At 37.5% G+C, this 24,735-nt stretch overlaps 1 protein-coding gene and 1 long non-coding RNA gene across 3 annotated transcripts in view; one reads left to right on the top strand and one right to left on the bottom strand.

Moving 5' to 3' along the window:
• Nucleotides 1-24,735, top strand: part of LOC100522455 (multidrug resistance protein 1) — an 88,747-nt gene that overhangs the window by 14,276 nt on the left and 49,736 nt on the right. For both annotated transcript variants that reach the window (XM_013989592.2, XM_021102516.1), the window contains exons 6-8: nucleotides 2,584-2,775; nucleotides 3,180-3,351; nucleotides 12,253-12,377. In XM_013989592.2, the coding sequence (XP_013845046.2) occupies nucleotides 2,584-2,775; nucleotides 3,180-3,351; nucleotides 12,253-12,377 (489 nt within the window). The remainder of the gene's footprint in view (nucleotides 1-2,583; nucleotides 2,776-3,179; nucleotides 3,352-12,252; nucleotides 12,378-24,735) is intronic.
• LOC102164596 overlaps nucleotides 23,659-24,735 on the bottom strand; it is a 35,474-nt gene continuing 34,397 nt past the window's right edge. The window contains exon 4 of the long non-coding RNA XR_299046.2: nucleotides 23,659-23,937. This is a non-coding gene — a long non-coding RNA (uncharacterized LOC102164596). The remainder of the gene's footprint in view (nucleotides 23,938-24,735) is intronic.

The following is a 24,735-nucleotide window of genomic DNA, read 5'->3' on the forward strand; positions in this document are numbered from 1 at the left end:
AGGCTAGGGGTCAAATCTGAGCTGCAGTTTCTGGCCTACACTACAGCCAGAGCAATGCAGGATCAGAGCCTCATCTGTGACCTGTGCCATAGCTCATGGCAATGCCGGATCCTTAACCCACTGGGCAAGGCTAGGGATTGAACCAGTATCCTCATGGATACTAGTTGTTGTTCCCACTGAGCCATAACAGAAGTTCCTGTTGGAAGTTTTTTAATCACAGTTTCAATTTCAATACTTTTGATTCGTTCATTTATCTTTTCCTTTCTTCCTGGTTTAGTCTTAGAAAATTGTATCTTTCTAAGAATTTGTTCATTTGTTCTAGGCTGTCCATTTTATTGGCATATAGTTGTTCACAGTAGTCTCATGTGATCCTTTATATTTCATAACTTCTCCTTTTTCATTGCTAATTTTATTGATTTGAGTCTGCTTTTTTTTCTGAATGAGTCTGGCTAAGGATTTATCAATTTTGTTGATCTTTTCTTTCAAAGAACCAGCTTTTAGATTCATTGATCTTTTCTATGGTTTTCTTCATTTCTTTTTTTTTTTTTTTTTCCCACTGTACAGCAAGGGGGTCAGGTTATCCTTAGATGTATACATTGCAGTTACAGTTTTTCCCCCACCCTTTCTTCTGTTGCGACATGAGTATCTAGACATAGTTCTCAATGCTATTCAGCAGGAGGTTTTCTTCATTTCTATGTCATTTATTTCTGCTCTAATCTTTGATTTCTTTCCTCTGCTAACTCTGGGTTTTGTTCCTTCATTCTCTAGTTGATGTAGGTGTAAAGTTAGAGTGTTTATTTGAGATTTCTCTTGTTTCCCGAGGTAGGCTTCTATTGGTATAAACTTCCTTCTTAGAACTGCTTTTGCTGCCTCCAATAGGTTTTGGATTGCTGTGTATTTGTTGTCATTTACTTCTGGGTATGTTTTAATTTCCTCTTGGATTTCCTCAGAAATCCATTCATTGTTTAGTAGCATATTGTTTAGTCTCTGCATGTTTTTTTAGGTTTTTGTTTGTTTGTTTGTTTGTTTTCTTTTTTAGGACCACATCTTTGGCATATGGAAGTTCTCAGGCTAGGGGTGAAATTAGAGCTACAGCTGCTGGCCTACACTATAGCCGCAGAAGCACAGGATCCAAGCTGTGTTTGTGCCTTAAACCACAGCTCAGGGCAATGCTGGATCCTTAACTCACTGAGCAGGGCCAGGGATCAAACCTGCATATTCATGGATACTGGTCAGGTTTTTTTTCACTGAGCCACAATGAAAACTCTTCTTATTGTTGATTTCTAGTCTTATGGCATTGTGGTTGGAAAAGATGCTTGATATGATTTCAGTTTTATGAAATTTGCCAAGGCTTGATTTGTGGCCCAGAATGCTATCTTTCCTAGAGTACGTTCCATGTGCACTTGAGAAGAATGTATATTCTGCTGCTTTTGGATGGAATATTCTATAAATATCTATTAAGTCCATCTGGTCTGATGCATCGTTTAAAGCCTGTGTTTCCTTGTTGATTTTCTATCTGGATGATTTGCCACAAGTGGGATGTTAAAAATCCCCTGTTATTATTGTGTTATTGTTGATTTCTGCTTTTAAGAAGGTTAGCAGTTGCCTTATATATTGAGGTGATCCTATGTTGGATGCATGTATGTTTACAATTGTTAGATCTTCTTCTTGGATTGATCATCATGTAATGTCCTTCTTTGCTGCTTATATAACATTCTTTATTTTAAGGTCTATTTTGTCTACTATGAGTATTGCTACACTAGCTTTCTTTTGATTTCTGTTTGCATGGGGTATCTTCTTCCATCCTCTCACTCTCAATTTCCATCTCTTGGTCCCACTTTCTGGCAAACTCTGTCACTTCTTTTCATTCCTTTATGTGCAGGAACAACAACCCCAAGTGTTCATCAGCTTATATGGAGGTAACTCACCACACAAGTCTTTCACAATAACCAACATTCTCTGAATGCAAAGTGTGTGGGCTGAAATATATTCACACATGACTGTGTTACAGTTCTTAGCTCCATTTACCAATTAGAAAACTGAGGCTTAGAAAGGTTAAGCAGCTTGCCCAAGGTTACACACACTTAAATGAAGAGCTAGGATTTGCCTAAGACAGAAACCATATTCTTTTTTTTTTTTTTTTTTTTTTTAAAATGACCGCATCTGCGGCATATTGGAAGTTCCTGGGCCAGGGACTGATCCAGAGCCACAGCTGTGGCAACATGGGATCCAGTAAGCCACTGCCCTGGGGCCAGGGATTGAACCCATGCCTCTGTAGTGACCTGCACTTCCCCAGTTGGATTCTTAACCCACTGCACCATAGCAGGAACTCCTGAAACCATACTCTTCAGTGTTGCACTATATCAGGGCAGCCACAGGTGGATACTGACCATCAACTCTGTTAAGGAAGGCACAATAGCCAGATAACTGAAAAAGCACTATATCAGGGCAGCCACAGGTGGATACTGTTAAGGAAGGCACAACAGCCAGATAACTGAAAAAGCCAGGACTAGTGGTCTGGTGGGGAAAAGAGGGCATCGATGAGAAAGCAGAACCTGTGCAGTGTTCTTAATTGTTTTTCAGGTACGCCTATTATTACAGTGCCATTGGTGCTGGTGTGCTTGTTGCCGCTTACATCCAGGTTTCGTTCTGGTGCATGGCAGCCGGAAGACAGATATACAAAATCAGAAAACAGTTTTTTCATGCTATCATGCAGCAGGAGATAGGCTGGTTTGATATGCATGATGTTGGGGAGCTTAACACCCGGCTCACAGAGTAAGTACCTGGGTTTCTGTTGACCTCAGATGTGCTTCATCTTATTAGAATGAAGGTGATGTCATCTCATCTGCTAGGAGCTGTCAGTGTATCACTCAGAAGCAGTTATGAAACCAGATTGCTTCTGAGCTGCCACCATGTCTTATGCATGTTTTTGTACCCAGAACCCTGGCAGGGCATGAGGGCACTGAATTTGGGGTTGGATTTGCCAGACTCAAGGCATCCTCTGGGAGTGGGCATCAAAGCAGCAACATGATACTTCCTGAGCAAATTTCTGAGCAGGATCCTAAATGTAAACGTGTTTACTCCACATTGAAACAAACAGAAAACCTAACTAGATTCAGGAAAAAAAGTTCTGTGTTGAAAATCCTGATGTTTATTTCTAACATTGTCTGTTCTTTTAGTGACATCTCCAAAATTAATAATGGAATTGGTGACAAAATTGGAGTGTTCTTTCAGTTACTAGCAACGTTCATCATCGGTTTTATATCAGCATTTTCACGTGGTTGGAAGCTGGCTCTTGTGGTTATGACCGTCAGTCCTATTCTTGGTCTGTCAGTTGCTGTCTGGGCAAAGGTAGGTGAAGCCTGTGAATGCAGACTATTTCCACATCTTGAAACATACCCCTCACCTCTCCCTGCAGTGCAAGGCTGTTTTTGTCAATGATGACCCTGACTCTAGACTTGATACTTGGTTTTGAATCTTCTGTTCAGCATCAGTGGGAATGAGATGCAATTTCACTGACTCCTCTACCTACCGAGACTCTGTGCTGTGCTGGGCTCTGCAGTTATTTGGGGAAGGGATGAGAAAGAGAGGAGTAGCTCTTGGAGTTCCCACTGTGTCACATCTGGATTGTGGTATCTTTGGAACACGGGTTCAATCCCTGGCACAGTGGGTTAGGGATCCGGCTGAGGGTGCAAGTATGGCTCAGATGTGATTCTGCTCCCTGTTCCAGGAATTCCATATGCCACCAGGCAGCCAAAAAACCCCCCCAAAAAAACAAAAACAAAAAAACCCCAGAAAACAAAAAGGCAAAAAAACCCAAAGGAATAGCTCTCATCTCATTGCCTACTTTCATATAAAAAGCATACTCTGCACTATAGAGCTGTTTTCCCTTGGAGATAATTCCATATTCCGTAGTAGAGTTTCAAGTTCAATGAACAATACATATGTCTTACCAAGAACCAAGAAAATCACAACTTGAATGAGGAAAAAAAGAAAACAATTAATTACCAAATGCTGAGAAAGCTTATATGTTAGAATTACTTGGCATGGATATTAGAACCATAATCACAAAAATGATTAATTAATCAACTACAAATTCTCCCGATACAAAAGAAAATAGAAAATATCAGCAATGAAAAAGAAGTTATGGCAGGTCAATATCAAAAAAAAAACCCAGTCAAAAAAAAAATGGGCATATTTCAGGTGTTCCCATCCTTCCTCAGTGGAAAGAAATCTGACTAGTATCCATGAGGACACAGGTTCAATCCCTGGCTTCGCTCAGTGGGTTAGGTATCTGGTGTTTCCCTGAGCTTTGGCATACGTGGTATACGAAGCTTGGATTCTGAATCGCTGTGGCTGTGGTGCAAGCTGACAGCTGCAGCTCTGATTAAATAGATATTTTACCAAAGATATACATATGGCCAAAGAAAATTCATGCAAAGATATTCAACATTGCTAATTATTATAGGAATTCAAAAATGCAATGAGGTATCAACCCACAGCAGTCAGAATGGCCATCATTAAAAAAAATCTACAAACAATAGGAGTTCATGTTGTGGCTTAGTGGTAACAAACCTGACTAGTATCCATGAGGATGTGGGTTTGTCCTTGCCTTGCACAGTGGATTTAGGATCTGGCATTGCTATGAACTATGGTGTCATTTACAGTTGCAACTTGGATCAAATTAAAAAGCAAATAAATAAATAAAAATTTACAAACAATAAATGCTGGAGAGGGCATAGAGAAAAGGGAACCTTCCTACACTGTTGGTGGGAATGCAAATTGGTGCAACAGTATACCAATTTGAACAGTATAGAGGTTCGCTAAAAAACTAAATACAGAACTATCATATTATTTAGCAATCCAACTCCTGGGCCTATATCCAGAGAAGACCATAATTTGAAAAGACATGCACAACAGTGTTCATTGCAGCACTATGTGTAATAGCCAAGACGTGAAAGAAACCTTAATGTCTATCAACAGAGGACTGGATAACAAAGATATGGTACATATATACAATGGAATATTACTCAGCCATAAAAAAGAATGAAATCATGCCATTTGTAGCAACATGGACGGACCTAGAAATTATCATACTAAGTGAATTAAGTCAGACAGAGAAAGACAAATGTCATATGAGATCACTAATATGTGGAATCTAACAAAAAGTATATGAAAGTACTTACAAAATGGAAATAGACTCAAGATTTTGAAATCAAATTCATGGTTACCAATGGGGAAATGTGCGGTGGGAGGGATAAATTAGGAGTTTAGGATTGGCATATACACACTACTATACATAAGATAGGTAACAAGGACCTACTGTATAGCACAGTGTAATCTACTCAATGCTGTATAATAACCTATGTGGAAAAAGAATCTGAAAAAGAATGGGTGTATGTATAACTGGTTTACTTTGATGTACACCTGAAACACAACTTTCTAAGTCCACTATAGTCCAATAAAATTTATTTTAAAAAAGGAAATTCCCAAATTAAATAGCAGTATTATTTTGCAAGAGGTGATGAAAGTGATGCAAAGAGTAATGCATACCTTGGAATGATGATGAAATATATTCAACTTGTTTTATGCATCAAAACTAAATGTGTGGGAGTTCCCATCATTGCTCAGTGGAAATGAATCTGACTAGTATCTGTGAGGATGCAGATTCAATCCCTGGCCTCACTCAGTGGATTAAGGATCTGGCATTGCAGTGAGCTATGGTATAGGTCTCAGACATGGCTTGGATCCTGCATTGCTGTGGCTGTTGTGTAGGCTGGTGGCTATAGCTCCGATTCAGCCCCTAGCCTGGGACCCTCCATACGCTGCGGGTGCGGGCCTAAAAAGACCAAAAAAATAAAAAACATTGCAAATGTGTAAAATACAGTAAAAATAAAGTTATGAAGAAAGGATGAAATGAAATTGGAACTGGAAGATACAACAGAAACGAAAGTCATGATGAATGGGCTTCATTTTGTTGAGTAGAGATGACAGGAGAGAATCAGTAGACCTGGAGATGGAACAACAGAATTCATCCATCATGAATCAAAGAAAATGAAAAGAGCCTCAGAGACCTATGGGACAATAACAAAAGATAGAACATTTGTTACCATCAGAGTCCCAGAAGAAAGGAGAAAAGTGAGGCTGAAAGAGTATTTCAAGAAATCATGGCTGAAAATTTCCAAGGTTTGTGGAAGATAAACCTTTAGACAAAAGATGCTGAGATAACCCTAAGCAGGATACACTCAAATAAGAGCCTATGATAAAGCACATCATAATTGACCTATTAAAACCTGAGGTCAGAGTTCCTGTCATGGCTCAGCAGAAATGAATCTGACTAGCATCCATGAGGCCGCAGGTTCAATCCTTGGCATTGTTCATTGGGTTAAGGATCTGCACTAGTGTGAGCTCTGGTGTAGGTTGCAGATGTGGCTCAGATCCCGTGTTACTGTGGCTCTGGTGTAGGCCAGTGGCTACAGCTCCAATTTGACACCTAGTCTGGGAACCTCCTTAATGCCTTGGGTGTGGCCGTAAACACACACACACACACACACACACACACACACACACATGCAAACTGAAGTCAAAGAAAAAAAATCTCCAAATCAGCTGAGAGCAGATGGCAGACTGCCTGTAGGGAGGACCAATTTGAATGACAGTGTATTTCTCATCTCAAATCATAAAGGTCAGAAGGAAATGGCTAAGTATTTTTCAACTGCTTAAAGAAAAGAACTGTATACTATCTGTGGTAAAACTATTTTCCAGTAGTGATTGGGAAACAAAAATATTCTCAGATCATAGGAAACTAAAGAAATTTTCTGCAACCATAGTAACTGAATGAAATTCTTCAGACAGAAGGAAAATAATAAAAGGATTATTGGAAGGGAAAAAGAACAACAGAATGCAGAAATGTGGGTTTTCCTTTTTCTTTTTCCCAGGAGATTTTTAAGTCATATTTAATGATTGAACCAAAAACTATAAGTGGTAAAATGTTGATAGCAGTAGATTTTTATGTCACCTATGAATAGTATCCAGAACAACCATTATGAAACAAAAAGATATATTCAAAGACATTATAAATAAATCAGGATGGAATCCTAAAAATCAAGTAACACTCAGAAAGGCAAGGAAAGAGAAGCAGAGGAATGAGAAAGATAGGAAATAAATAGAGAGCCAGTAATAAAATCATAGACTTGGAGTTCCCATCATGGCTTGGTGTTAATGAATCCAACTAGTATCAATGAGGATGTGGGTTAGATCCCTGCCTCGGTCAGTGGGTTAAGGATCCAGCATTGCTATAGCTGTGGTGTAGGCTGGTAGCTATGTAGCTACGTAGATGTCTCCAGTTCGACCCCTAACCTGGGAACTTCCATATGCTGTATATGCAGCTCTAAAAAGACAAATAAATAAATAGGTAGACTTAATTGTTAATATATTAGTTAACTTAAATGTGAATAGTTAAAAAATACTAGTCAAAAGAAATTTGTCAAGACTTCCCATTGTAGCTCAGTGGGTTAAGGGCCTGACATAGTCTCCGTGAGGCTGTGTGTTCAATCCCTGACCTTACACAGTGGGTTAAGGATTCTGTGTTGGTGCAAGCTGAGGCACAGGTCACAGATGCAGCTCAAATCTGTGTTGCCATGGTTGTGAGGTAGCCCTCAGTTGCAGCTCCAGTTTCATTCTAGCCCAGGAACTTTCACATTCTACAGATGCCGCAGAGTGGGTTAAAAAAAACCCATGACTCAGCAACTCTCTGCTGCTTGCAAGAAACTTCAAATTAAACAGCATAGGTAGGGTGGAAGGAAGAGGTTGGAAAAACACACACCATGAAATTTTTTTTAAGGAATGGCTGTATTGATTCCTGAATATTTACTTCAGAAGAAAGAAAATTACAACAAAAGAGGAAGATTGCATAATGATAAAAGGGATCATTCCACCAGGAAGACATAATGATCGTAAATATGTATGCATCAAATAACAAAGCCTTAAAATACATGAACTAAAAACCAAGAGAGATTATGGGAGAAATAGAAAAACTACAATTATTTTATTATCCTCTCTCAGCACTGATAGAATTACTAGCCAGAAAATCAGCTAGACTCTAGAAGATCTGAACAACATGGTCAACTAATAGGATGTAACTGACATTCACAAAACATTGTACTCAACAGCATCAGTATGTATATTAAACATCCACCAGTTTAGATCATATCCTAGGCTATAAAATAAACCTCAACAAATTTAAAAGTATTGAAAATATAAAGTGTGCTTTCTCTGACAACAGTGGAATCCCACTAGAAACAAACAATAGAAAAAATCTCTAAACATCTGGGAATTCTTAAATATTACATTTTTTTTTTGGCCACGCCTGAGACAAGTGGAAGTTCCGTGGGCAGGGATCCAACCTGAGCCACAGCGGTGACAATGCCAGCGGTGACAATGCCAGATCAAGGAACTCCGAAACAACATTAAAAAATAATCCATGGATTATAAAAGTTGTTTCAAAGGAAAAAAAATACATGTAGCTAAATGAAAACAAAGCACAAAATATCAAAATATTTGGGATGCAGCAAAAGAAGCATGGAGAGAAATGTATAACATTAAATTTCTTCATTAGAAATGAGAAAGGATCTCAAATCAAAATAAGTTCCTACCTCAAGAAGCTAGAAAAAAGAAGAGCAAAATATATCCAATGTGAGCAGAATAAGGAAATAAGGATGAGAAGAGAAATAAGTGAACTTGAACTTAGGAAAATAATAGAGAATATCAATGAAGCAGAAAGTTGTTTCTTCAAAAAAAATCAATAAAATTAACAAGACTACAAAAATAAAAAGACACAAATCACAGTATCAAGAACAAAATAAAAGTTTTCTGATGGCTCAGAGAGTTAAGGATCCAAATGTTTTGGCACTGGGTCCTGCAGTGGTGTGGGTTCAAATCCTGTCCCAGGAACTTCTGCATGCCCTGGCCATGGCCAAGAAAAATAAGAAAAAGAGAGGATATTACTACAAATCCCACAGACCTTAAAAAGATAAGGAGTTCCCACTGTGACACAGTGGGATCAGTGGTGTCTTGGGAGCACTGTGCCTGACCTGGCACAGTGGGTAAAGGATCCAGCATTGCCGCAGCTGTGACTTAGGTCACAACTGCAGCGAAGATCTAATTTCTGGCCTGGGAACTCCATATGCTGCAAGGCGGCCAAAAATTTAAAAACTATATAAAAAATAAAATAAATATTATGAAAATGGGTCCACTCACAAATTTGAATAACATTGATGGGTTAATGTTAAATTTCTGGTTAAGATACTGTTCCAAAGTTTTGAAGATGTTATTATTTGGAGAACACTAGATGAAGGGAATATGGGATCTCACTGTATTGTTTCCTACATCTGTATATGAATCTACAATTATCTCCAAATGATGCTTTAAAAAATAAAACATATATAAATAATCTCAAAAGAAAATAAAATCTTACACTGAGAATTGGGAAAAAGGGACAAAAATGAAGCTCAAATCATCTTTAGTGGTTAAAAATATTGCTTCTGAATATATATTAGCTTGAACAATATAAAGTTGTATATATTAACTTTTTCTTTTATTTGTCTTTTTAGGGCCACACCCCCAGCGTATGGAAGTTCCCAGACTAGGGGTCAAAACGGAGCTGTAGCTGTTGGCCTACACCATAGCCACAGCAACACCAGATCCAAGCCGCATTGGCTACCTACACCAGAGCTCAGGGCAACACCAGATCCTTATCCCACTGTGTGAGGCCAGGGATAAAACTCTCATCCTCATTGATACTGGTTAGGTACAACTGAGCCACAACAGGAACTCCTATATTAACTTTTAACTTACAGGAATAACAATTTCGTGTGTCTTGCACTAACACAATTAGCCTTGGTTAAGAAATTATCAGCCTTTGAAAGAAGAGAATGAGTTAGTGAAATTTTACATAGTTTATGTGGATAATTGTAGTAATGCAACTATCATCAGCCTATTTCTATTAGAGGAGCAGTGAAGTTGGCTTTTCATATCTCTGAGAATATTTTGGAGGTTTTTGTCTTTCAACAAACATAATGTGCTAAAAAACGATGCAAAACACTTAATGAAGATTCTAACATAGTCTTGCCTAAGCGTGTGCCTATGATTACAGAAGATCATAGAGGAGCCAGGTTTATTAAATCAATTGGAGTGGTACTTGATATTTATTTATTTTGTTTTTTAGGGCCACATGTGCAGCATATGGAAGTTTCCAGACTAGGGGTCAAATTGAAGCTGCAGCTGCTAGCCTACGCCACAGCTCACAGCAACACTGGATCGTTTACCCACTAAGTGGGGCCATGGATCAAACCAGCATCTTCATGGATACGGGGGTTCGTTACCACTGAGACACAATGGGAACTCTTGATATTTTAATAATAAATTAAAATAGCATGTTTTGGAGTTCCCACTGTGGCTCAGCAGGTTAAGAACCTGATGTAGTGTCCATGAGGATGCAGATTGGATCCCTGGCCTCGCCCAGAAGGTTGAGGATCTGGTGTTGCCATGGCTGTTGTGTGTGCTGACCCCAGCCCAGGGAACTTCCATATGCCACAGGTGTGGCTGTAAAAAACAAACAAACAAACAAAACACATTTTGAAACTCCTAATTCAAAAATATTTCTTGTAATCTTCTGGTTGGCTGCCTCCAGTGTGGTTAATGGTTGTGGGGTGAGGCTTCCAGAGGAGTAGAGAGAGATAGCTACAATATGTTGTACGAACTTCTTACATGATGCAGGCCTGTTGATTCAGGGATGGCAAGGACCGCCCTGACTCAGACCCAGTGCTATGAGCGATTCTGGCAAGTGTGGCAAGGCAGCCCTAGGAAGGTCACTTTGAGAGCTCAGAAAGGTCTGGTGCATCACTGGAGTATTGTTTTGGGTACCAAAGAGGAAGGTACATACAGCACAACATCTGCACATGGAACATAGTCAATAAATGGGCATTTGCCTTCCCCCACCCACTCTTACGTCTATCATAGCGCCTTTTACTTTCACGCTTAGCAAAGGAAAATATATGCCATGCAAATCAAAACAATTTTGAGCTGTTTATGACAAGAAGGAACAGACTATTTTTCTTAAAAGACGAGTCCACAAATACTGTAAATTATTTATTGGAAGAGTGTTACACTGTTTACTCAGAATTTCATTTGAATTGCTCATCTGTAATATTGAGTTAGATAGTTGACTAGTCACGCATTCCAGGTAAAAATAGTTAAGCTTAGTCCTTTCCCCATGCCAGTTGATCTGATTTTTATCACAAGGCCCTGCGGGATGCCAGAGGAGTCCATATGTCAGTAGCTGGTATTAGAGAGAGATTGACTCCGATGGCCGTGAATTCATGCTTTGGAGCCAAATGGACTCAGCTTGAATCTCGGATGTTTCACTGACTGGGAAGTGACTTGACCTCTTCATCCCTCCGTTTTCTCATGTATAGAGTGGGGAAAATAATACCTACCTCACTGTGCAATGGAGAGGAATAAATGTGACCCATTACTGTACCTTCTATAGAACAAAGGCTCAGGGACCAAGCCAAGGGATCAAAGAACATCCATAAAACAAAGACCTCCCTGGTGGCTGAATGTGCTGCTCAGGAACCCCAGCAAAAGGAACTCTGCCTTGCTGTGCTGTACACTTGAAACAAACATGATATTGTAAATCAACTACGCTTCAATTAAAAAATAAAGTTCAATTAAAAAAAATTTAAAGGGGGGAACTCTGTTTTTCCAACATGCGACACCTCGCAGTCCTGTCAGCACACACTGCTTGGTTCCCTGCATTCTTCTGACTCCTATGTTGACATTTTTGAACCAGAGTAGTATTAGCAGTAATTATGTTGAGTACACACCCTATTTCCTTGATGTACAACCCTTTTTTCTATATTTATATTTATAGTATATACCTCCTTTTCTGAAAGTTAAAATCTCCCCAAAGTTTCAGGTTTATTTATTTATATGAGGAGTAAGGAGTATAGTGAGAAAATAAAACTTTTAATTTATCACAGACCATTTTAGTCCAAAATGAATTGGAAGTGGCTTACAGAGTGGCTTACATATACACTAAAAAATAGGACATTATGACCAAAGATGAGTAAAAGAAAAACACATATACAGTAACATACCAATAGCATTAGTGTATATATTTAATTTTTCTTTACGAAAAATAAAAACTTCTAAAAATTTTTTTAAATTACCTGAAATTGCATTTTTAAACAGATACTGTCTTCATTTACTGATAAAGAACTCTTGGCCTATGCAAAAGCTGGAGCAGTAGCTGAAGAGGTGTTAGCCGCCATTAGAACTGTGATTGCATTTGGAGGACAAAAGAAAGAACTTGAAAGGTTTGAGTCTCTTTTCTAAAGCTGGTAGAGATGTTAAGTTCTGTGTCATCTTATGTGCCCTTCAGGTTGATGGTGATGATTATAAGGGTCTTAGCTGATACATGTGTTTCCTTAAATGTCTGCATAGTTAATAATCTGGAAAAGCTGTAATTCTAAATGTACTCTTCTTGTATCTGTTAATTCAATGCATTTTCTAGAGTTTCCCAGGTGGGTAGTGACATAAAATGGTTTCTTAAGGATGACAAATTTAAAATCTCTGGTGATAATTTTTTTCCCCAGCAAATGTATTCTTTTTTGTTTGTTTGTTTTTGTTTTTGTTTTTTTGAGGTTCCCAGGATAGGGGTCCAGTTAGAGCTATAGCTGCTGGCCTACACCACAGCCACAGTAATGCCAGATCTGAGCCGTGTCTGTGACCTACACCACAGGTCAGGGCAACACCAGATCCTTAACTCACTGAGTGAGGCCAGGGATCGACCTACAACCTCATGGTTCCTAGTCAGATTCGTTTCCACTGCACCACAGGGCAACTCCCCAGCATGTGTGTTCTTGATTCTCTGAGACCAAATAAGTATTTTGTGTAAGATCTATGGAGTCATTTTAACCTGTGGTCTCTTTCAAGCCCCTAATTGGTTGGGTGAAGCTCTGTGATTTGGAAGATAAAATATAATTAATAGTGTGTTTGTACCAAATTTCAAAAAATTTTTATTATATATTGTTTAGTATTTTCCTTGCAACTATCCACTTTTGTTAGGTTCCTGAGAACGTAGATGGTAATTAACTCTAATTTATAATATTCATCAGATGTATTGAGTTGTAGCCAGTGACAGGTTTTATTTAAAATTCAAAATGTCAATATTCTGATCTTATAGCACTTAAATGTTATGAATATATATATATATATATATATATATATATATAAACTATTTGTAAATAGTAAAAACTAAACTACATTGTTTGGTAGGTTATACTTTGTTTGGTAAATGTGTACAGAAAAACAAGAGAATTTCCATAAGTCAGAATAATGGTTTCCTCTGGGGGAGATGAGGGGTTGTGATAAGAATGGGACACATGGCAGGGGCTTCTGTGGTTCTTATAGTCTTCTGTTTTTTGACCTCAGCTGTGTTTACATGGGTGTTCACTATATATTTTTTAAAAAGTTATATGATCATATGTATGTTTGTTTATTTTTATTTAAGTGTAATTGATGTGCAATATTGTGTTCATTTCAGCTGTACAACAAAGTGATTCTGTTATACATATACTTAGATATGTATATATCTGTATACTCTTTTCATTTCTTTTCCATTATAGTTTATTACAAGATATTGAATATAGTTCCTTGTGCATACAGTAAATCCTGATTGTTTATCTATTTTATATATAGTACTGGGCATCTGTTAATCCTGTACTCAAAATTTATCCCTCCCTACTTCCTCTTTGGTAACTGTAAGTTTGTTTTCTATGTCTGTGAGTCTATTTCTGGTTTGTAAATAAGTTCCTTTGTGTCATTTTTGGGGATTCCACATGTAAGTGATATCCTATGATATCTGTCTTTGTCTGACTTACTTTATCTAATGTGATAATCTCTAGGTCCATCCATGTTGCTGCAGATGAAATTATTTTGTACTTTTTTATGGCCAAGTAATATTCCATTGTATATATACCACATATTCTTTATCCATTCATCTGTCAATGGACACTTAGGTTGCTGCCAGTCTTGGCTATTGTAAATAGTACTGCTGTGAACATTGTGGTACATGTATAGTTTCAAATTAGAGCTTTTGTCTTTTCTGGATATATTCTTTAAAGTGAACATATATGTTTCTGGTACACTTTGTTCATATATTTTGCACCCACAAAAATGTCTTAAGGTGAGTAATTTTTGATGGCTAACTACTCTAGTTTAAAAGAAAGTAATACCTGTATTATATCCCTTTTCTTGCTATAGTTTTTGCTCTTGCCTTAAAATATGTCTGACTAATGAAATGCAAACTCTTGCTTAATTACCTCAGAAACATCTAATCAAATGAAACCCCTCCTCTCTTGCAGCTTAAATTCTAGTTAGGGGAGAGGATGGGTACAAACAACTGCAAATAAAAAAATATCTATTAAACCAGTTGGGGTGTATATCATTTGAGCAAATAAAATACTCTTAAAGTCATAGGGGGTACTATTTAGAGAGGTTATCCAGCAAAATCCTTTCCGAATAGTTAATGTTTAGGTAGATACAGAATGAAGTTTTGAACTTAGGATTCTTTTCCAGTTTTCCTCAATGGAAAAGTGGACCATCAAAAGAATATGTTTGTTGTCATAGGGAGACAGATAAAGCCTACCTACTTCTGCTTAGTTTGTGAGCTGAGGGAGAGCATATCTCCACAGAAATCAAGGTCTCAGGCCTCATTCTCTGTGCTGTGAGGATCTGAATTTATAATACTCTGTGGACTAGGGAACTATCTCTCCCCTGAGCTGAGGATTTCACTTTACATGCACCCCAGTGTTCTCAGAAGCATTATTTACAGTTGCTGAGGTATGGGAGCAACTAAGTGTTTATCAATAGATGAATGAGCAAAGAATATGTGGTATGTGTATATAGTCAAATAATACTCAGCCATAAAAGGGAATGAAATTTTACCATTTGCAGTAACATGGATGGACTTAAAGGTTATACTAATCAAAGTCAGTCAGACACATAAAAACAAATACTATATCACTTAATATGTGAAATCTAAAAAATGCAACAAACTAGTGAATACAACCAAAAAGAAGCAGACTCATAGATAGAACAAACTAAAGTGAGGAGTGGGAGGAGAAGAGGGGCAATATAGAAGTAGGGGATTCAGAGTTACAAGCTATTATGTATAAAATAAGGTACAAGATTATATTGTATAACAGGAACCATAGCTAATATTTTATAATAACTATACATGAGTATAACCTTTAAAAATTATGAATCACTATACTGTAGACCTGTAACATATAATGTTTTTAACTCAGTGAATTTTATTATATTTACAGTTGTATAGTTGTATGTTGTAAAATTTGCCTGTGAAGATCATTGTACAACTGTAACATATAATATCGCAATCACATATACTTCCATTTAAAAAAAAAGCATCTGGGGGTTCTCACTGTGGCTCAGTGATAAGGAACCCAAGTAGTATCCATGAGGATGCAGGTTCCATCGCTGGCCTTGCTCAGTCAGTTAAGGACCCTGCATTTCCGTGAGCTGTGGTGTAGGTCACAGATGTAGCACAGATCTGGCATGGCAGTGGTGCAGGCAGCTGCAGCTGTGATTCGACCCCTCACTTGGGAACTTCCATATGCCGTGAGTGTGGCCCTAAAAAGAACACAAACAAACAAAAGACTGTAAGCCCAGTGATATCTATATTCATCAAAGACATTGGCCTATAATTTTCTCTTTGGGTAGTATCTCTGTATGGTTTTGGTCTTGGGGTGATGGTGGCTTCATAGAATGTCTTTGGGAGTGTTCCTTCTTCAGCTCTTTGGAAAAGTTTAAGAAGGATAGGTATAAGTTCTTTTTGTATGTTTGGTAGAATTCAGCTGTGAAGCTGTCTGGTCCTGGACTTTTGTTTGTAGGGAGTGTTTTTATTGCATATTCCACTTCACTCCTAGTGATAAATCTGTTGAATTGATCTATTCTTGATTTAGTTTTGGTGGGCTGTATATCTCTAGAAAGTTGTCTGTTTCTTGTAGGTTGTCAAATTTGTTCATAGTATTTTCTTATTTATTTTTTTGTATTTCTGCAGTATCCATTGGGATTTCTCCTTTTTCATTTCTTATTTTATTTATTTGAGTTATTTATCTCTTTTTGGTTAGCCTAGCCAGACATTTGTCAATTTTGTTTACCTCTTTCAAAGAACCAGCTCCTGGTTTTATTGATTTTTTTCTATTGTTTTTTGGATCTCTATTTTTTTTTTTATTTCCTCTCTGATCTTTAAGATGTCCTTCCTTTTGCTGACTTTAGGTTTTGTTTGTTCTTCTTTTTCTAATTGTTTAGGTATTGGGTTAATTTGTTGATTTGAGATTTTTCTTCTTTTCTGAGGAACTTCCCTCTAAGCACTGCTTTTGTGGCATCCCATAGATTTTGAATGGTTGTGTTATCATTATCATTTGTCTTGAGTTATTTTTTAATTTCCCATTTGATTTTCACATTGACCCATTGGTTTTTCAGTAGCATGTTGTTTAATTTCCATGTAGTAAGTTTTTTCTCATTGCTTTTCCTGTGGCTGATTTCTAGTTTCATGCCATAGTGGTCAGAGAAGATACCTGAAATAATTTCTATACTCTTAAATTTGTTGAGGTTATTTTTGTGCCTCAGTTTGTGGCCAGTCCTTGAGAATGTTCCATGTGCACTTGAAAAAACTGTATGTTCTGATTTTTTTGGATGTAATGTCCTGAACAAGTCAATTAGGTCTAACTTTTCAGAGTGCCGGTTGTGGAGCAGCAGAAACAAATTTGACTAGTATCCATCAGGGTGCAGGCCTAACTCAGTGGGTTGGAGACAAGGTGTTGCCATGAGCTGTGGTGTAGGCTGACAGGTGTAGCTCTGATTCCACCCCTGGCCTGGGAACATCCATATGCCACTTATGCAGCCCTGAAAAGCAACAATCGATAAAAATATAAGCTATCAAATAAAAGTCTAACTTTTATATTGTGTCATTTAGGATCCCTGTTACCTTATTGATTTTCTGTCTAGAGAATGTGTCCATCGATGTCAGTGGGGTGTTAAAAGTCTCCTACTATTACTGTATTACCATCCATTTCTCCTTTTATTTCTGTTAGTATTTTTTGTATGTATCTGGGTGCTTCTAAATTAGGGGCATATATATTGACAATTGTAATAACCTATTCCTGAATGGATCCTTTTTATCATTAAGTAGTGTCCTTCTTTGTCTGTCTTTATGGCCTTCATTTTAAAGTCTATTTTGTCTGATAAGAGTATTTCAACTCCTGCTTTCCTGTCTTTTCCATTTGCATGAAATATCTTTTTCCATCTCTTCACTTTCAATTTATGTGTGTCTTTGCCCTAAGGTGAGTCTCTTGGAGACAGTGTATTGTGGGCTCTTAGTTTTTTATCCAATCTACCACTCTGTGTCTTTTGATTGGATCATTCAGTCCATTGACATTTAAGGGAATTATTGATAAATATGTATTTATTGCCATTTTAAACCTTGTTTTTCTGTTTCTCCCTTGTTGCTTTCTTTTCTTTGTTTTTCTTTTTGGTTGGATGATTTTCTTTTATTTTATGCTTATGTCCTCTTCATTTTAGTATTTGTGAATGTAATATTTGATTTTGATTTGTGGTTGCCCTATTTTTCAAGTATGTTAACCCCTTCCTATATCTGCTTGCTTTAGCCTGATAGTGATAGAGGCTCAAACACATTCTTAAAAAAAAAGAGCCTAGATTTTCTTACTTTCCTTCCCCACATTTTATGATTTTGAAGTCCTTTTTTTAACAGTTTCATGTTTGTCCTTTTGCTGTTCCTTTTGTTTATCATCACTTTTACAATAGGTTTTTTTCCCTTTTAGATCTATATGCTAGCTTATTTAAGTGATTGCTTTCCATTTGTGATTTCCTACAAACTATTTGTTCTTACTTCTTTTTCATTCAGAGGAGCCCTTTCAGTATTTCTTATAGAATGGTTTTAGTATTGCTGCAGTCTTTTAGTTTTTGTTTGTTAGAGAAATTCTTAATTTATTCTTCTATTTTAGATGATATTCTTGCTGGGAAGAGTATTCTAGGCTGCATATTTTTCCCTTTTAGAACTTTGAGTATATCTTGCCACTCTCTCCTGGCCTGTAGTGTTTCTACAGAGAAATGAGCTTATAGCCTCATAGGGGTTCCCTTATAATTAACTCTTTGTTTTCCTCTTGCTGCCTTTTGAATCTTCTCTTCAACTTTTGCCATTTTTATTAAAATATGTCTTGGTGTGGTTATGTTTGGGTTCAATTTTTGGGGGGTCCTCTGTGCTTCTTGTAACTTAATTTCTGTTTACTTTAGATTTGGAAAGTTTTCAGCCATAATTTCTCCAAATATATTTTCAATTCCATTTTCTTTTTTCTCCTTCTGGAGTCCCTATTATGTGTAGATTGCCCCGAGTTATATTATCCCATAGATCCCTTGTATTTCTTTCATGTTTTTTCATTTGGTTTTTCTGTCTACTGTCCCAGTTGGGTGATTTTTCCATTATTTTGTCTTCTAAGTCACTAATTCCTTCCTCTGCATTATTAATTCTGCTTTTCAGTACCTTTAACTCAGTGTACATCTCTGCAAATGAATTTTCTAATTTTTCTGGGCCCTTCCTTATATTTTCTAGTTCCTTTCGAAAGTAATCTGCATTACTGTTCATATCCACTCTTAATTACTTCATATTCACTTTTAATTCCTTCAGTATTTTTAGTTTCTACTTTTTGAACTCAGTGTCTATTTGACTACAGAGATACATTTCATTGTTTGCTCCTTCAGGTGAATTCTCCTGTTTTTTCAACTGGGAATAGTTCTTGAGCTTTTTCATTTTGCCTATATTTTTGTTATTCTTTGAGTTAGGGAAAACAACTACTGTAGTCCTAGAGGGCTATTTATATGCACAAGCACCCCTGGGTATTTTGTGAAGGCTTACTATTTATTTTTAGGGTGTTGTGCTCTTCCAGGCTGACCCAGGCAATGGGCAGGGCTAGTAGCCAGTGCCAGGATGCTGGGCCCTCGACAGTGGCAAAGACCCAGGGGAAGGTGGCACAGGCTGCTCCTAGTTGCAGGGTGCTGGGAAGTGACAGTAATCATCAGTCAGGGGTAGGCAGCACCTGGAATGTTTGGCTGTGGCAGCAGCAGGGTGGGTACATTCCTAGGTGAGTGAAAGCCATGATGGGTGGTGCTCAGTTCCAGTGCCCTCTTCTTTGCGGACCTCTGAGGTGACTGGGGCTACAGCTGGTACCTTTTCACAGACCCCCAGTGGTGGCGTGCGATGCCCACCTCTGATGTCTGAGATTTCTTCTGTGGTTTGCCCTCACTGCCTGTATATCACTTAAGAGGTGTTGCATCATGCTTAGCCTCCCACTGCCCTTAGCCCACACAAGAGGTGCCCTGCCACCTGTAGCCTGCACAAGTGGTACCTCACCCTCTGAGAGTCCTGCATGTGCAGGGATAAATATTCCTATGGTAGTCCACCATCCTCCTCTCTCCCTTCCTAGCAATGGAACCTTGCTTCTCCTTTAGTCGCAGAACTCCTTCCGGGATCTTCGGCTGTGTCACTCTGCACACCGGCCCATGGTGCACCACTCCCTAGCCTCTCAGGCTGTCTCCAATCAGCCAACCTAGTCCTCTCCCTGGAACTGACCTCTGGAGTCTGAGTTTCAGTGCCTAGCCCCTTCCCAAGCATGGCATCTGGGGGTGGTAGTACAGATGGCCTATGCGGCTCTCACTCTGATTGGCCCTCCTCAGTGCAGTTGCTGTACTTTTCTCCATGACTTTAAGGTCGCTCCAACTCAGCTGGCTTCCAAGGGTGGGCTCCTTTCCTCTTTCACAGCTCTCTCTCAGGAGTGCTATTCTTGTCCTGATTTGTTTTCTTTCTCTCTTTTTTTTATTTCCTTTTCTTCTATGAGTCATGTGGAGGGTTTCTTACCCTTTTAGGAGGTTTAAAGTCTTCTGCCAACATTCAGTAGATATTCTGTAGGAATCATTCTAAATGTTGATGGGTTTTTTTTTTATGTATTTGTAGAAGAAGGTGCAAGCCACATCCTACTCTTCCACTATCTTGATCCTTCTCCCGAATTTATTGAGTAATTAGGTATAGATTTTTTTTAAAAGATAAGAGGGTGATTGACTTTTTATTATGAGAATAAGATAACTGGCTTTCACAACTATATTCAAAGGTTTATTTTGTATGTAGCATCATTTCTTCAGAAGATATTAATTACTGGAATGTATATTTGGAAGATTAATTCCCATAGAGAATTGGAAATTTGTTTTGCTTGGAGATAAATAGTAGACTCAAAAGTAAAACCTGAGGGCCTAGGGAATTCCTGTTGTGGTTCAGTGGAAACACTGTGAGGACATGGGTTCAATCCCTGGCCACATTCAGTTATTTAAGGCTCCTGAGTTTCAGTGAGCTGTGGTGTAGGTCACAGACACGGCTTAGATCCAGCGTTACTGTGGCTGTGGTGTAGGCCAGCAGCTGTACCTCTGACTAGAACCCATAATAATACTAGTAATGATAATAGTAATAAGACAAAGAAAGACAGAGAGAGAGAGAGAGAGAGAGAGAGAGAGAGAGAGAGAGAGAGAGAGAAAGAGAAAGAAAAGAAAGAAAGAAAGAAAGAAAGAAAGAAAGAAAGAAAGAAAGAAAGAAAGAAAGAAAGAAAGAAAGAACAGACAGACAAAGAAAAATCCTGAGGGCCTAAGGTTCTTTCCATCTTGGTCAATCCTTTTTTTTTTTTTTTTAACTCAATGAATTGTGTTATATTTATAGTTGTACAACCATCATCACAAATAACTTTAGAACATTTCCATCCCAACCCCCCAGCCCATGCCTCCCCACACAACCTGTCTCCTTTGGTAATCAAAAGTTTTTCAACGTCTTATGAGTCAGTTTCTGTTCTGCAAATTAGTTCACTGTGCCCTTTTTTAGATTCCACATATTGGTGATCACATCTGACACTAGTGTCTCACTATCTAATTTCACCTATCATGATAATTTCTAGGTCCATCCATGTTTCTGTAAATAATATTATTTCATTCCTTTGTATGGCTGAGTAATATGCCATTGTTTATATGCACCAATATTCTTTATCCACTCCTCTGTCAATGGACATTTAGGCTGCTTCCATATCTTGGTTATTGTATATAGTGCTACAATGAACATTGGGGTACATGTATCTTTTCAAGTCATGGTTTTCTCTGGATAGATGCCCAGGAGTTGGCTTGCTGGATCATATAGTAGTTCTATTTGTAGTTTTTTGAGGAATCTCCATACTGTTTTCCATAGTGGTTGCACCAGTTTACTTTCCCACCAACAGTGTAAGAGGGTTCCCTTTTCTCCACACCCTCTTGAGCATTTATTGTTTATAGAATTTTTGGTGATGGCCATTCTGGCTGGTATACAGTGGTACTTGATAGTAGTCTTGATTTGCATTTCTCTAATAATTAGTCAAGTTGAACATCTTTTCATGTGTTTTTTGGCTTGTGTATGTCTTTGGAGACTTGTCTGTTTAGATCTTCTGCCCATTTTTTGATGGGGTTGTTTTTTTGGTATGGAGCTGTAGGAGGTGTTTAATATATTTTGGAGATAATCATTGTCAGTCACATCATTTGCACATATTTTCTCCCATTCTGTGGGTTGTCTTTTTGTTTTATTTAGGGCTTCCTTTGCTGTGTAAAAGATTTTAAGTTTAATTAGGTCCCATTGGTTTATTTTTGCTTTTATTGTCATTAGTCTAGGAGGTGGATCTGAGAAGATATTGCTCTGGTTTATGTTAGTGTTTGGCCTATGTTTTCCTCTAAGAGTTTTACAGTACCTGGTCTTATATTTAGGTCTTTAATCCATTTTGAGTTTATTTTTGTTTATGATATTAGGGAGTATTTTAATTTAATTATTTTATATGCAGCTGTCCAGTTTTCCCAGCACCACACATGGAAGGGACTGTCTTTTATCCATTGTATATTCCTGCCTCCTTTGTTATAGATTGTTGACCTTAGGTGTGTGGGTTTAATTCTGGGCTTTCTGTCCCACTCCACTGATCTATATTTCTGTTTTTGTGCCAGTGCCATACTGTATTGATGACTACAGCTTTGTACTATAGTCTGAAGTCAGGGAGCTTGATTCCTCCAGCTCCGTTTTTCTTTCTCAGAATGGATTTGGCTATTCTGGGTCTTTAGTCCTTCCCAACACACTTTAAAATATTTTGTTCTAGCTCTGTGCAAAATGACCCTGGTAATTTGATAGGGATTGCATTGAATCTGTGGATTGGCTTTGGTAGTATAGCCATTTTGACACTATTGATTCCTCCATTCCAATAATATGGTATATCTTTCCATCTGTTTCTGTCATCTTTGATTTTTTTCATCAGTGTCTTACAGTTTTCAGAGTACAGGTCTTTTGTCTCTTTAGGTAGCTTTATTCCTAGGTATTTTATTCTTTTTGATGTGATGGTAAATGGGATTGTTTCCTTTATTTCTCTTTCTGATTTTTCATTGTTAGTATATAGAAATGCAGTCGATTTCTGTGTATTAATTTTGTATCCTGCAATTTTACCAAATTCATTGACGAACTCTCACAGTTTTCTGGTAGCATCTTTAGGATTTTCTAGGTATAGTATCATGTCATCTTTAAACAGTGATAATTTTACTTCTTCCTTTCCAAATTAGATTCCTTTTATTTCTTTTTCTTCTTTGATTGCCGTGGCTAGGACTTCCAAAACTATTCTTAGGCCAAATATAATCCTTCAGTTTTCTAATTATTTTCTTTCTGTCTGTCTGGTTTTTTTTTAGAGCCACACCTGCAGCCTATGAAAGTTCCAGGGCTATGGATAAAGTCAGAGCCATAGACATGAGCCCTAAACCACAACCACAGCAATGCCAGATCCTAGCCACATCCAGATCATTAAACCACCGAGCAAGTTCAGGGATTAAACTCCCATCTTCATGGATACTATTTGGGTTCTTAACCCACTGAGTCACCATGGAACTCCTCTTTTTAGTTCATACACTTCCCTTCTCTTATTCCACACAGACAAGTAATTAAGGTCTTAGCCTGATTTTCTCTTAAAATTAGTAGGTGTAGTAGGAAGCTAGCTCTTGTAAATTCTCTCAGAATTTAAAGGGAATTCAATTCAGTAAAGAATACTTTTATTCTCCTTAATTTTTTTTTTTAATGTTTGGCCTCCCCTTGGAATATAGAGCTCCTGGGACTGGTATCAGATCCAAGTCACAACTGCACCCTAAGCCACACTTAGGATCCTTAGCCCACTGTGCCAAGCTGGGGCTTGAACCTATTTCCCAGCACTCCCGAGCAGTTGCGTCAGAGCTGGAGCTGCACTTCTCCTTAATTTAAAAATGATTTGTTTTCTCTCTTGTTTATAATTCCCTTATGTTGTCCTATTAGTATGCTTTCTCTTGGCTTAATCAGAATTGTTCCTTGCTCTGGTAAGTGGTTATTTGCATCATTGTTAAATATGTCCATATTATTTAAGAAGAGTAATTTTTTTCTAAAAGTCAGTGTTTTTGTTATGTAACTTTAGCCCCTTTTAAGAACTCACACTTTTACCATTTTCATACTAAAGCTTTTAATGAACTGATGATTTTAGTATCTGGTCTTGTATATGTGACATTTTTGTTGAAAAGCTAATCAAAAAGTCCATGTAAAACAAATATTGTTTGTGTCTCCTTGCTCCTTCTGCCCTTCTTTTATCATTTATATCATTTATCTTTTCTGGCGTCTAAATGATTTTCTTCCTTGTTGCTTCTTCCTTTGCAAATGTTTCCTCTGGCTGCTTGGGACCCAGCAAATCAGTGAAATAATTTCTGCATTTGTCTTGATAAGCACTACTGAAATAAAGGAAATAATAACAAGGTATGAGTCACAAGCATTAAAGTTCCTTAAATGTAATCATGCATAATTTATGCCTAGTGATTCTTTCACATCCAATCCACTTAAAAAGTGGGAGAGATATATATCAACCATTGAAACACATTTCTCAAAAATAACTTTTTGTCAAAGATTATAACTGGCAAGTTGAGGATTTACGTTATTGGAGAGACACTTGAATAATATGTTACCATTTTATCACTATGAAATTCCATTTCAGTTTTCTCTCTAGTGCATGCAGTAGTCATATAAATTTAATTTGGCCATGATTTGGTAACTGGTAGTTGGTGAAGTAGTTTTAAAAAGTCATGATCGCATGCTCATAACTGAGCAGGGCTTGGCTTCTAATTAATGAGACAATTCTCCAAAAAATTAATATAATCCTATGTAATATTTACACAGCCATGTGTTTATGGATCAATGACTTCAAAATACAAATTCTATATGGAAATAAATTCTTTCATTTCAACATTTGTGAGCACTTCTTTCTGCAAAGAAATGTTTTCTGTTCTGCAGTGAGTTCTCAAGAGCTATAATGAAAAAAATAAAAAACATTATAAAATAAAAAATGAAATAAGAGGATAAAGACAGATTTAAGATGCAATTATAATCTCTCCTATTTCTCTAATAATTTCACCTTGATTCTATATTTACAAAGATGCTTCTTTTTCTTTATGTCTGGGCCCCATTGGCTTATCTTCCCATTTCTTCTTAAGCAGAACAGTCTGCTATGTTCCTTTCAAATGAAGGTAAAGTTA

The sequence above is a fragment of the Sus scrofa genome, chromosome 9 (assembly GCF_000003025.6).
Source record: "Sus scrofa isolate TJ Tabasco breed Duroc chromosome 9, Sscrofa11.1, whole genome shotgun sequence".
Taxonomy (NCBI): Eukaryota; Metazoa; Chordata; class Mammalia; order Artiodactyla; family Suidae; genus Sus; species Sus scrofa.